Source organism: Eleutherodactylus coqui, chromosome 2, assembly GCF_035609145.1.
Source record: "Eleutherodactylus coqui strain aEleCoq1 chromosome 2, aEleCoq1.hap1, whole genome shotgun sequence".
Taxonomy (NCBI): domain Eukaryota; kingdom Metazoa; phylum Chordata; class Amphibia; order Anura; family Eleutherodactylidae; genus Eleutherodactylus; species Eleutherodactylus coqui.
This window is the reverse complement of record NC_089838.1, coordinates 65,346,353-65,360,541: the sequence shown is the minus strand read 5'-3', so window position 1 is coordinate 65,360,541 and position 14,189 is coordinate 65,346,353. Positions and strand designations below refer to the sequence as shown.

General features: G+C 36.6%; 1 protein-coding gene across 1 annotated transcript in view; it reads left to right on the top strand.

Moving 5' to 3' along the window:
• GABRG2 (gamma-aminobutyric acid type A receptor subunit gamma2) overlaps positions 1–7,009 on the top strand; it is a 142,649-nt gene extending 135,640 nt beyond the window's left edge. Inside the window, exon 9 of the mRNA XM_066589798.1 lies at positions 6,734–7,009. Coding sequence (XP_066445895.1) covers positions 6,734–7,009 — 276 coding nt within the window. The remainder of the gene's footprint in view (positions 1–6,733) is intronic.
• The last annotated feature ends 7,180 nt before the right edge of the window (positions 7,010–14,189 follow it).

The following is a 14,189-nucleotide window of genomic DNA, read 5'->3' as shown; positions in this document are numbered from 1 at the left end:
AATTCCAGTGCAGCAGTGGTGAAATATTGAAATTTATATATTGATATTTTTAAGGGGAATAACACAAATAATGTTAACATCCCGACAGTCAAGAAGTTTAATATTATATTTGAGACTCGTTTTGTACATCCTTTGTTCCTTGTTACTTTATAAGTAGAGATGAGCGAACATGTCCGTTACGGACACATCCGCACCCGGACACAGGCTTTGCCGAACACTGCAGTGTTCGCGCGTAAAGGTCCGGGTGCCGCCGGGGGGCGGGGAGATGCGCGGCGGCGCGGGCGGCAGTAGCGGGGAACAGGGGGGAGCCCTCTCTCTCTCCCTCTCCCCCCCACTCCCTGCCACACACCCCCGCGCTGCCACGGCGGCCCCCGAACTTTTTTCGCCCGAACACTGAAGTGTTCGCAAAGTTCGGTGTTCGGGTGAAAAAGGGGCGGGGCCGAACGTGTTCGCTCATCTCTATTTATAAGGAATAACCATGGAGCAAAAAGAAAATAAAGTTGGTGTACAATTTATAATGAGTTAAGACCTCACTACTTTAGTCACCCTTTTTTCTGCTGATATATTAGTCCCCAGTTAATGGGGCCGTCCACCTCTACACTATTGTTGACGTATCCTCAGGATAAGTCATCAATAGTTGATCAGCAGGGGTTAGCTGTTCTCATGGCAGCTATGTGTATTTATGGAGTAAGAAGCAGCTAGCTCCGTAGACATTGCAGCAGCCCAGGTTGGTAATGCAGACACTGTTCCCATTTAATTCAATGTGAGCTGTGCCCGCAATACCAACCCGGGTCATGGAAATGCATACAGAGCTATCTATTTCTGGCTCCATACAGACTGAGAGATGCAGGAGAAAATTTGTTCAGATGGGGTCCTGAGCTGTGGGCCCCCGCTGATGAACTATTGATGACTGCTCTTGAGGATGAGACATTTTAGAGTAGAGGTTGTGAAACCCATTAAGTAATTTTCACCCTGGTTAATTATTAATTATGCATCAACCTTCTTGCACTTTGTGGCCCACAATTGGGGCTTAAGGGCCCACATTCATTAGCTTTTGGTCTAGAAATTTCTAATTACAGTCTTGAAAGTATCTGCTGATGAGTCTACATGGTAACCCTAAGAAATTTGAAATCCCATATAGTCAAATTAGTTTTTATTATAGCATTCACATGGCTAAAGGTAGTAATTAGGGATGAGCGAGTATACTCGCTAAGGCACTAGTCACTCGAGTAATGTGCCTTAGCCGAGTATCTCCCCGCTCATCCCTAAAGATTCGGGTGCCGGTGCGGGGAGCTGCGGGGGAGAGCAGGGAGGAACGGAGGGGAGATCTCTCTCTCCCTCTCTCCCGCTGGCTCTCCCCTGCTCCCCGCCGCAACTCACCTGTCAGCTGCGGCGGCCCCCGAATCTTTAGGGACGAGCAGGGAGATACTCGGCTAAGGCACATTACTCGAGCGAGTAGTGCCTTAGCGAGTATACTCGCTCATCCCTAGTAGTAATACTATTAAAATAAGTATTTATGAAATTTCCTAGTATATTTTTTAAAGGTTTTACTTAATATTAATGATATTTTTCTCATTTAGGGGAAGTGCCATATATTTTTCAGCAGTGTCACTGTAAATATAATTGCATAGCTATGCATAAACATTCACTGGAGGACACGCATTATTGATCTTTCCATTTAATCCAAAGCAACTGAAACTGTGAGACACCACTGTTCTTAATATAGGTATGATTTCCAGTACAAACGCCTACTGTAGCAAAAGGAATATATTCAGTACTGTGAAGTAGTAATTTGTAAGCGGAAATTGCTCCCAAAGAACTCGTGAAAGTGAAAGAACAATGTAGAAAGCCACTGCTGAAAAATTAGTATTGTCATGTTGCCCTAAAGGCGGAATTGCAAATGATAGGTGTCATCACTTGAATTGCAGAGCACCTTGGTCATTACATGCATTCTCTCCTTATCCTTCATTATACGTATGGGCGAATTCTTGAAATCAGAGATCTGAAGTTACTCATATATTTCATAAACCAAGTGTACCCATTATTACCCATCATATTTTATTATTTAAATGCAATAAAATACAGGAAAAATGCATTCGCCCATACTTTACCAGTGTTAAAGCATAATAGAACTACAGTAGTGTTTTTTTAATAACTCGATTTGATATAGTATGATTAGAATTTATGTTTGACTTGCAATTATTTTAGTATTAGTTTTAAACTGTAAAAACTTCTTCACAAATTGGTCTGATATATACTTCATTATTTTAATTTCCACTTTTTAAGATACATTTTATGTGCATTCACAACTAAAGACAGATTTTTTTTTTTACATTTAGGCCTTCGTCAGACAAGCGTTTATTTTTTTTTAGTGCATGTATAGGCGTGCTAAAAAATCGCAACTATAAGAACCAATGCTTTTCAATGAAAGTGGTCACATGTCCGATTTTTACAAGTGCAAAAATATCGCATATGTAAGAGATTGCACAGCATTTTTAAGCGCACATCGCATCACACTCAAGGAATCCACCGTCACAGCTATCACAGCTGTGGCAGGGGATTCCTTTTTCGCTTGGGGGAGTCTCCTCATCACTGGACACTGGGACTTCCCACAGGGATGCCCTGTCACAGCTGTGGCAGAGAAGTACAATGCTATCCCATTCGCCCCATTGAAAGCAATGGAATGAAGGCAACCCCCGCAGGGAGGATTTTTTTTTGGGGGGGGGGGGGGCTTGAAATATAAGCCCTACCCCGAAAATAATCCCCAGCTGCAGAAAGAAAAAAAATCACACATCACCAGCTCTTCTCTGTGGTCCCCGGCACTCTTCTTGTTTTTTTCTTGTGGTCGCGGATTGAAAACTCCCTGCCTCCTGTAAGCACTGCCTCTGATTGGCTGAGTGCTGTGACCAATCAGAGGCAGCGCTCAGGCATTCATTGGCTGCCTCTGATTGGTCACAGTGCTCAGCCAATAAAAGGGAGCACTTTCAGGAGGTGGGATTTTTCAATCCCTGGTCACAAGAAATAAAGAAGAAAAGTGCTGGGAACCACGAAGAGCCAGACAGCGCTCCTAGGTGATGTATGATTTTTTTTTCCTGCAGCTAGGGATCATTTTCGGGGTAGGGCTTATATATCAAGCCTCACCAACCCCAAATCCTCCCTGGTGGGTTTGCCTTCAACTTATTGCTTTCAATGGGGTGGCAGCAGCATTGCCGGCCCCATTGAAAGTAATGGGACAGCTGTGGCAGAGGAGCACATCTTCTCCTTATGTTTTCAATGGGGCCGGCGCTGCTGCTGTCAGCTCTATTGACGACAAGGGGAAACCCCCAGATGTGACAGAATCCAGGGGTTTCACATCCAAGGAATCCCCTGCTGCAACTGTCACACTATTTATCTGCGATTGTTTTGCTCTGGTCACATGTTTTTTTGCACATGGGATGTGCGGTGTTTTTTTTGTTTTTTTTACCGCATCTATACATGCACTGAAAAATTGCTCATGTATTGAAGGCCTAAAGGTGTATTCTTATTTTAAAACAACCATGTTCTCAACGTTCAACATTTTTTTCTGTGATGACAATTAAATGTATTTTTTTTAATAAAAGTCTAATAAATATGGATGGAAACTATGAATATTATAATTCTGATTTTAGATTTTCTATAAGAGTCTATGAGAGTGAAGATGATCAGAATTAGGATGCTATGTTGTTGAGTTAAAACAATAACAGGCAATTAGGTTATTGAAATTTGCTTTTATTTTAAAATGTTTTTATTGGAGTAATTAAAATCAGGTAAGTAACCAATACAATGGAAATGTATTACCTGAAATAATTGAATAATGGTACCAGTGAAGACCAAACATTATGAAGCTGGCTTATCTAAGGATTTGAGAACACCAGGTCATAAATACTATATGTATTTTTAAATGTATAGAAGGTTGTTATAAATAAATATTTGAAACTGTTATACAGTATTTTATGTTAACATTCTTATTCTATAGCTCTTACTGTCTGCTAGTCTGCATCTTCTTCTTTCAATGTTGCCTTTGTTTTATAGGGATATGTCCAGCTGCATAATTTAGTGCATATAAATATATGGAAAATTAAGTACACCCTCTTAGAAATATTCAATTTTATGGTTTTATATATAAGAACTTAATTTTAAAAAATCATCTGGTTCTTAGAAAGTCTTAAAAGTAGGTAGATACAACCTGAAATGAACAATAACACATAACAGATTACACTGTGTCATTATTTATTTAACTAAAACTAGGCCAAATGCAAAAGCAGTGTGTGAAAAATTAAGTACACCAATACTGCTTTCATAGGAATTATTAGGGTAAGTAGCAGCCAGGTGTTGCTAATCAATTAGCCTTGATTAATTGATCTTTAGCAGGTAAGACCATCTATATAAGAACAGACATTTTGGTAGTTTGCTGGTCTGGAGCATTCAGACACATGTTAACACAATGCAAAGGAGGAAAACATTAGCATAATCTTAGAGAAACCATTGTTGCTTCCCATCAAAGTGCAAATGGTTATAATGCCATTTTAAAACAATTTGGAGTCCATCATTCTACAGGGAGAAAAATTATTCACAAGTGAAAAACATTCAAGGCAGTTGACAATCTTCCCAAGAATGGATGTCTCAGCAAATTCACACTAACGTTAAACCATTCAATTTTCAGCAAAATTGCAAAAAACCTCAAGAACTGCATCTCAGACTCCAAAGGCCTGGGTTAGCATGTTAAATATCTAAGTTAATGACAGTATAATTAGAAAATGACTGAACAAGTAGGGCTGCATGAAAGGGCTGCAAAGAGAAATTTATTTCTTTCTAAAAAGAACTTGGCAGAATGGCTAAAGTTTGCACTTTGGAATGATGAGACCAAAGTGGAAATATTTGGCCATAATGTCCAGTGTTATGTTTGTCAAAAACCAAACATAGCATATTAGCAGAAACACCTCATACCAAATTTCAAACACGGTGGTGGTGGGGTGATGATTTAGGCTTATTTTGAAGTCAATTGGCTGAGAAAGAAAATGTGTTGCAATGACTCAGTTAAAATTTCAGACCTCAACCTAATTGAAATGTCGTGGCACAACTTTAAGAGAAGTGTGCATTAACCATGTCCTACAAATCTCAATAAATTAAAGCCACATTCAAAATAATAGTTGCCCAAAATTCCTCCAAGGCAATGTGAGAAACTGACAGTCATACAGAAAATGAACACTTCAAGCTAATGCTGCTAAAATGGTTCTACAAGTTATTTATTCATAGGGTGTACTTAATTTTTCCACACTGCTTCTGCATTTTGGCTTATTTTTGTTAAATAAATAATGACACCATGTAATTTCTCATGCATTGATGTCCATCTGAGGTTCTATTTACCAAACTTTAATAACTTCTAAAGACCAGGTCTTTTTCTTACTTATGTCCTGATTTGAGATGAGCGAGTATACTCGCTAAGGCTAACTACTCGAGCGAGTAGTGCCTTATCCGAGTATCCTCCCGCTCATCTGTAAAGATTCGGAGGAGGCGCAGGTGACAGATGAGCAGGGGGGAGCGGGGGGGGGGGGGGGAAGAGAGGGAGAGAGAGATCTCCTCTCTGTTCCTCCCCGTTCTCCCCCACCGCTCCCCGCCCCCCCCCCCCCCCCCCCCCCCGCTGGCCCCTGAATCTTTACAGACGAGAGGGAGGATACTCGGCTAAGGCGCTACTCGCTCGAGTAGTTAGCCTTAGCGAGTATACTTGCTCATCTCTAGTCCTGATACATAAAACCATAGTTTCATAATAGGTTAAGTGTCAAGTTAACATTTGCTACATATATAGAGATAATAGATATAATTTGCTTATTTAATGGTTGTACACATTGCAAGAGTTATCAGTTAATATTGTACATCTGCTTGATATGCAGTGCACCAGTGCAGTGATCCATTCCCCATGGATTATTAAAAAAAATGAGTTTATGGCTCAAATAACAGCTGTCAAATGAGGCATCTAAGATTTCTCTAAAATAATCACAGAAATTAAAATAATGCTAAATTAAATTATGTTTAGTAGTTATTAATACAAGTTAAAATAATGCCATGCAAAAGCTATGCGAAAGATAATGCCATACAATTTTTTTTTACAAATTAGTAATTCACTTCCATGCTAATGTTTAATTACTTATTTGGGATTACCTTTGCAGTCTTGTTAAGTTAAATGTAAATCACACAAACCCAGTTTATTATTTAACTTGAACAACCACGATTTTTCATTCGGCCACACTTTACAGTGTAAATTAAAAGGCTTAATAAGGATAGTGATGAGGTTTTTCCCCTAGTGTTAAATGGTACTGATAAGCGATAAGGTCTATTATTATCTGCCACGGACAACTGTTGTAGAACGAAATGCAAGGACCATGAGAGCCACATGAGACCCCAAGTCGTTAGATGGATAACTCTAGTCTTAACCAATAACCACAAAGATATGTGAAATTATATTTTCTTTTCTAAATTTTCTCAACAGATCCATTGGAAGAGAGGATACGGGCCAACATTGAGTTAAATTCACTAAACTTCATTCATGACTACTCTATTAGGTTACTTTTGAACTAGTAATTCACATCTCTAGACTAGTTGGGTTACTGTTTATGGGATTTATGATACATTTATATTTTGCATATTATTTTACATTATAATATTATATATTCCAATGCCTTATACAATATTTTTTTACTTGATTATAAATCATTAGGCTCCAACTATTGACATTCGTCCAAGATCAGCAACTATTCAGATGAATAATGCCACACACTTGCAAGAGAGAGATGAAGAATATGGCTACGAGTGTCTTGATGGAAAAGATTGTGCCAGTTTCTTCTGCTGTTTTGAGGATTGCCGAACTGGTGCTTGGAGACATGGAAGAATACATATTCGAGTTGCAAAAATTGACTCCTATTCCCGAATTTTCTTCCCAACTGCTTTCTGCTTATTTAATTTGGTTTATTGGGTATCATATCTTTATCTTTGAAAAGAAAAGAAAATATGCCATTGAAATGGATATGCTACACAGGCCTTATAAAGCGTAAAATTTTTCATTTAAGAAGTAAAATGGTTTGTGTATAGCACCAATGCACATTTTATCGGTTTATTCACTTTACTGAGTGCCATAGACTGGTATTACATGAAAACTGAGACAGTGGATCTGATCGTCTAGATCTTGGCTTAGTCTATTACTCTGTATAAACATTATAAGGAATATATTTTAGAGATAAGAAAAAGCTTCTAAAGAAATGCAGTTTGACAGATACACACCATGCCAACATTTGAACATGACATGTAAATCTATCATTGCATTTCAATATTGGTACTTCTTACACTGAGCTATTACAACTTGTCTATAGAGGTAAAGCTTAGAATACTTTTTATAACATTAAAAGCTATTCACTGTCCAGTTGGAGAGCACATGTAAAATGCTGTAAATATTTTAATACCATAAATCCTGTAGTGCATAAGTTAATGCATGCATTCACTGAGGCCAACACAAAGCAAATGGACTATACCATACAGTGTTATGTTTCTTTTGTCTGTCTGCCTGTGCTTTTTTAGGTAAATGATTTTATGAATTAATTTAAATTACTTAACCATAGTTACCAATGTTCATGTCATGCATGAAAACTAAATTATTCTGCACTTTTCTGGGTACCATTACATATGCCTTAAGGATAAACAAACAAAGCAATCTTCATACCTGGGATATTATTTTTAAAATCTTAAAAAATACTTGCCAAAATTATAATCTAAATAGTATAAACTAATGTTTTTATTATTTCTGCTGTCATCCTGCATATTTGTATTATCACTGAGGACGGTGTTTGAATGAAAGGTTCATCCTTCAAGCTGCAACTCTTTTAAGTAGCCCCAGAAATCACCTATTAACAGTGGCAAATGATAAAAATCATGGTTAAAAAAAGAGGTTTCCTCTTGGTGTAAATTTGGACTCTTGCAACACTGCTCTACATATCTCATTTATCATTGGAGCTTTTTCTTAACTAATAGGGGTTGCCTCAACATGAATTTTTTGATGTCAAAGGAAGTCCACTACTTGAGTATAATTTATTCTCCGAAGATGAGAGGAGCTGTAAAATCCATGTAATGGTTGTCTATGTATTTGATTGGCCTGCACATATTACTACATATTTATCCAATGACCACTATAGGAGAGAATTATGGCTGAATGCAGATTCCCCCAGCAATGAAAGCTGATTGCTGGGGTTTTAGCAGATGGATCCTTACGGTATGTTCACAGAGTGGAATCAAATGTGGAACTTTCCATGAGGATTCTGCTCTAAAAGTGCAGTGGATTTTGCTGTAGATTTAGATGTAGAATTAGCCCTGTCGATAGGAGCAATCTATGCAGTTCCGTACAAATCCATGTGAAGATGTGATATGTCACTTCTTTATGCAGTTCCATGTGGAATCACATTGGAAATGCTAAACATGTATTTTGTCGACTGACATGGTTAAATTAAGGTATGAATACATTGCAGAGATATGCAGCTTAGCTGTGGATTGCTGCAAGGTTTTAGAGGCGGAATCTGCACTGAAAAATCTGTATCAGATTCCACCATGTGAACATACACTTAGAGTTCAACTGATGAACATTCTTTTCCTTATTTAGTCATGGAATAATCCCTTTAAAATAAAAATATATCTAAGTTTCTGTGTTCAGCCATTCTGAGCTTCATAAATGAAAAACCAAATGTTAATTAGAATTCAAGGAGTTCTAGAGACCATTAGCGTTGTAATTTTCCAGTGTACATAGAAAATGTTGAGTTCTGATAAACTTTTGAAAATACTAGATATATTTCTTTGGGTTATGCTGTTGACAAGTGACAAAAAATGGTTAAATATTACTAAGAAGTTTAAAATCTTAACAATCAGAATATTTTGTTAGGCTAAGTTTACTCGGACGAGAGAGATCATGGCTCAATATCATTATCACCAAAATGCAATTTCCATGGATGTGATGTGTTTTTATATCTAAACCATCTCACATCACTGTGGAGAAGTAGGAGGATCATGGAGTTTCTCCCATTGTTTTCAATGGAAAGCCTCGCATCGCACCGAATGCAACTAGCATGTAGTGCGATGCTGTCGCTAGCCCCATTGAAAACAATGGGAGATGCGCTGGCATGCCCAAAGATAGGATCTGCCACAATTTTTGTCCTGCATCGCAATGCGGGAAAAAAATTGCTCATGTGTATGACCCCATTCGTAAGTCTAGGGGTTCATATTCATTTGATATTTGTGCATATTGCAGCATGAGAATCTCGCCTGTGTGAAACTGGCTTTACAGTTTTGTTTTCAATTGATGGTGCATCAAATCTTCTTTAGTATCAGAGTTATTTAGAATTTATATTTATTAAAATACCTAAACATGGTAACATTTTCATAAGATGAAAGTTGACTTTGAAATAACTGTTGTATTTTTATATAACATTCAAAACATAACCTCAGCATACCATACCAACAGTACTTGTTGATGATTTAGGTGCAAGTTGTAAGAGATCACATGATTACTAGACAAAGTAGTAATATGATATAGCCTTTGGGATATAACAAGCCCCGGAACAGATCTTATTGGGATAGCTGTCACAGTACAAGGCCACTCTCCCTAATAAATTATTGTATTATGATAACTTGAATTACATAGCAAAAAGATAAAATAATGTTACTCTTCCAAATGTGTTTTTTCTGAGCTTTTTGAGCTCAAATAATTAAAAAAACATAAATGCAAAAAATATATGTTTAAATAATAAATAGATTATGTTTCAAAATATGTGTTAATATCAAATCTGATTTAAAAATAAAATATCTCTACATATTTGCATCTATGTTAATTTGACTAAAAATTATTTTTAGGAGAATATATATCTGATGCTTGCAAGTTGACATAAAGTGGCCAAATACAATAGATTAATATCAGCCAAACCTACCAATTTAATGTGTGTGGGGACTTCCCGACTTTCCTTGTACAGCAGATGTTAGACGAAAGAAGGATGGGGTAGTGCCCAATTCCTTTGATTGTTTTCCCTTATTATTGCCATTGGAGGTATATGACAACAGCTTACTCTCTGCATGGACAACACATGCATAATTAAACAAGCACCAAGTATTCTCACAAAGAAGAAACAGATAGTGTAGTGGTATATATTCTGTGCCAGCATGCCTCCAATGCATATTCCATAACTCCAGTGTTACAGACATTGAATGGTGATTGCATTGCATTTGATATGTGTTCTCTTAAAATGGCTTATCTATAAATGTATTTCATATAAACAATACAACATAAATAAGTAAAATATTCCCAATGCATAGGAATCTATAATAGAGGGAAACTTCATTAAAATGTTTTCTCTATCAGTGGTCTTACCATAATAATATAGCCAACGTCCATAATGTATGATGGAAATGAAAATCTGACATACATAAACTGATCTAGATGAATGAGTGGTCTCAAAGAATTGGTTTCACTGTAGATAGTTTTGTGCCAAAAAACAGCCAAAACAATACGAGATGCAACGTAGATTTCTTGGGGAATTAGAAAATGCAGAGAAATTAAATATTGTAGAAAATGTAACAAAGGTTTTTATAAGGCCTTGAAAAAATATTTCACTTTTTTCTTTAATTGTTTATAGCAAAGCTGATTATTATTTAGTAACATATCAGTAAAATGTTATTGGTATAATCATTTTTATTTTCCGCTTTTGTTTATATGCTATATGCCAGAGATCTCATGCTGAAGACAAATCTGTGCCATGTTTTGCAAAGAATCTACACAATATACTATCATTTAGACTTTTCTGAATATAATGTTATTTTATGATTTTTTATGTCATTGTACTTTCTTATAATAGTTAAGGTTTAATCTGCAAATTAATTTTGTTTTCTGCCTTACTCTCTTTAGAAAATCATCATTATCAATTTGATAATCCAAGAACTTCTCCTGTTTTCCTTATGCTCTTCTCAAGTCAACCCATAAATGCCTTAGCTTACCTCAACTCATAAATACTTCACCTTAATTACCTCAGTGGATTTACCATATTGCCAAAAAAATGAATAAGCTAGTCAATTAGTTAAGTTGTCGTAAAACAGATTTTTTCTTACATTATCCAATTATCACCTGAGTTTTCATTCTTAGGTTAATAGAACATTATTATTATTATTTCATTTACGTAAGTAAAACATATCAGTTATGTTAGAGAAATGATAAATTAAGGAAGCTACTAAAAATCTGCACAGTAGAAAAAGTGAAGTATAAGAAAGTTGATTGGCCAGCTGCACAGGATAATGGCAACCATTAAGCAATCTTTGATCCAGCTAAATAAGGAGAACTAATGAGAGCCCAGGAGGAAATAGTTTGTTTAAAACTAATTGCAGCTGACACCAAGTGATCTGTGCTTTATATAGAATGAAAGTGCATCAAAGTTGAAAGGGGAACTTAAAGAAACTGTTATATTGAAGCTCTTGTTTTCCAACTATTTTTTTTCTTTAAAGGGGTATTACTATCTTACTATATTGCTAATATGGGAATAGCTGTCTGAAAATACCAGTTAATGCTGGCCGGGACTAAGAAAACTGGCAATGCTGTTTCTGTAACATCTATAGAAGTACAGGGAATTCCATAAACAGAACACTCATTTCTGAGGTTTCTGTAATCCTAAATAACTACTTGTGTAGGTGTGTCAGGATGGACAGTTTTCAAGATATTTATGGGTCTCACAGTTGGGTCCCGTGTCTATCTAATATTTATAGTGTATCCTGTGGATATGCCATATATGTCTGAGATGGGAACACCCCTTTAATAGTGTGTGCCAATAAATATAATAAGCTTGTCTTAGTCTGTTCCAATGACAATGTTTTTGGTCCAAGCTATTGCCTGCCACCATTTACCTAAACTGTTTTCTAGTGGGCCCAAATTGCAGTCTACATCAATGGCTATATTCTTACTTGCCTCTTTATGCAGCCAAGTTTCCAACATTGGAGTGAAACTGGTAGCTGTAGACAGGAGACATAGTCATTTGTGCAAGCATGTGCATAATACTAAAAGCTAAGATTACATAACACAACGTATGTCAGGAAATAATAAAGTGGTTCATCTTTTTATTCTCAGCAAGAAAACATTTCAGAAGGAGTTTTATGTTAGTATAAGGCAGACTTATTGCAGTAAGCATTCTCTGCTTGATCTCAATGTTTTTACAGAGCAGAAGGTTATGTTATAAAAATGCAAGCAATCAAACTGCCCACCTGGATCAATAAATTCAAGTTTCTCGCTTAAAGAGATCAGCCATATTTTAGTGCCCTGTTGGGATCTTCAGCCAATTTTAATTAGATGCAAATGGATCTAATAGGTTTACCTATATCTGAATGAGTTTTGAGAACATGATCAGTAAAGGTTTTGATCAATTATAATCATCACTAATCCCTCCATGCTTCCAACTGGCTGCTTTTGTATACATTCATTGCTTTTTGGTTCAGATCATGTCTGAAGTTGCTAAATAGTGTATTTGAAAAGAGTAAGCAGGGGCAAAACCCAGGGGTAAACATGCAGGACAGAGATTTAACCCTTTCCAATCCACTGTCTGACGTCTAAAGACATTCCGATTGAAGGCTGTACAGCTCCAGTGTCAGTAAGACGTCCGGCAGGGTATTCTTACTGTAGATTACTGGATGCTCTGCTGTCAGGGCCCTCTCCAGCATGTCACATACCGCAGTACTGGCTCTAGCCAGCAGATGGCGCCATTGTATAATGGCAGAAAGAGAAAGCCCCCTAGGAAATCCTGAATCCAAAATTGGATTGCAAAGGGTTAAAGTTACTTAGAGGTCCTGGAACCTGAGAGGGCCAAAAAGTGCTCTATTGTCCATGTAAAGATACTGGTCCTATTACGCTTATCAGTACTGTTAAAGATTTCACATCAAGCACCAATATCTTCAAATTACACTACTAATCAGAAGACCTAGTGAGTATCCATGTGGAGCCATATACAAAAGGATCACAATGGTAATTAAAACAAAGGATCCTCTAAAAATATAATTTTTATATCATTCTAAAAATATGGATAAAACAGATGCTTTAAAGATATATTTTTAGCATTTTTAGTGTCTCCCAATGTCTTTTATCCACATTCTCCTTGCAGAGCCAAATTTCAAATGGCTATGTACCGTAAATGGTATTTTATAGCATACATCTCATTATAATAACTTCAGCATGTTCACAAAGCAAAGAATTTGTAGTCTCTCTTTTAAAATCCATTAAATCTGCTATATGTGTCAGGTGAGCTACAACCTTTTTGACCGACCAATGCCAAGAAATGCGCAATATTTTATATTAATATTGCAAATACTTTATATATATGAAAAAATTCCAGTCCTCATTCATAATTCCCTGCATCTTTTCTGTGACTAATTGTATTGATATCTCAATCCTTATGGATAGTTGTGGTCAACTTCATCTCAAAATCAATATGAAAACATTAAGTATCAGTACAGCTGACTTGTTCTTTTTCTGTCCTATATTTCATGGGTGACCTCTAGTTACATGATTATTCAAAGAGGATCATGATCTGTGACTCATGATCCTTTCTTGGAACTAAAAATCTTTCATCACTTCTATAAAATTGAGAACCTACTAAATTTCAGCTTATAGAAATCTAAATTGTTCTCAAATTTGAAATAAGGTTCTATAACTTAAGATACATAGAGATCAAGTGGGGAAATTAGGTGGAATTCAAAGGTTTTTCCAGGTAATTTAAAAGTAAATTTTCTGAAATTTCTGACATGAATGCCCCTTTACTGCTGTTGCCAGTGATTGGCTGCTGTGGTCATGTGAATGATGAGTGGCACATGACCACTGCAAGAGCTTCCAGGACCTGAATGACAAGGACCAGTGGACATTTAAAAGGTGAATTATGTTGTTTATTTCTTTTATACATTTATCTGCTGTCTGTGAAATGTCATTTAATCTCTGAAAATCCCTTTAAGTTTTAAAAAAGTTAATAATTGCAGGGGAGCTGCAACTAACATGATTTGCCATGTACCTTAGGCTGCTTTCACTTCAGTTTAAGATGTGTAGTCTACTGTTTCTCTTTTGGATGAAAAGGAGGTTGGATACAAATAACATTCCCTGAGATCCTAAGAATTCAATAGGG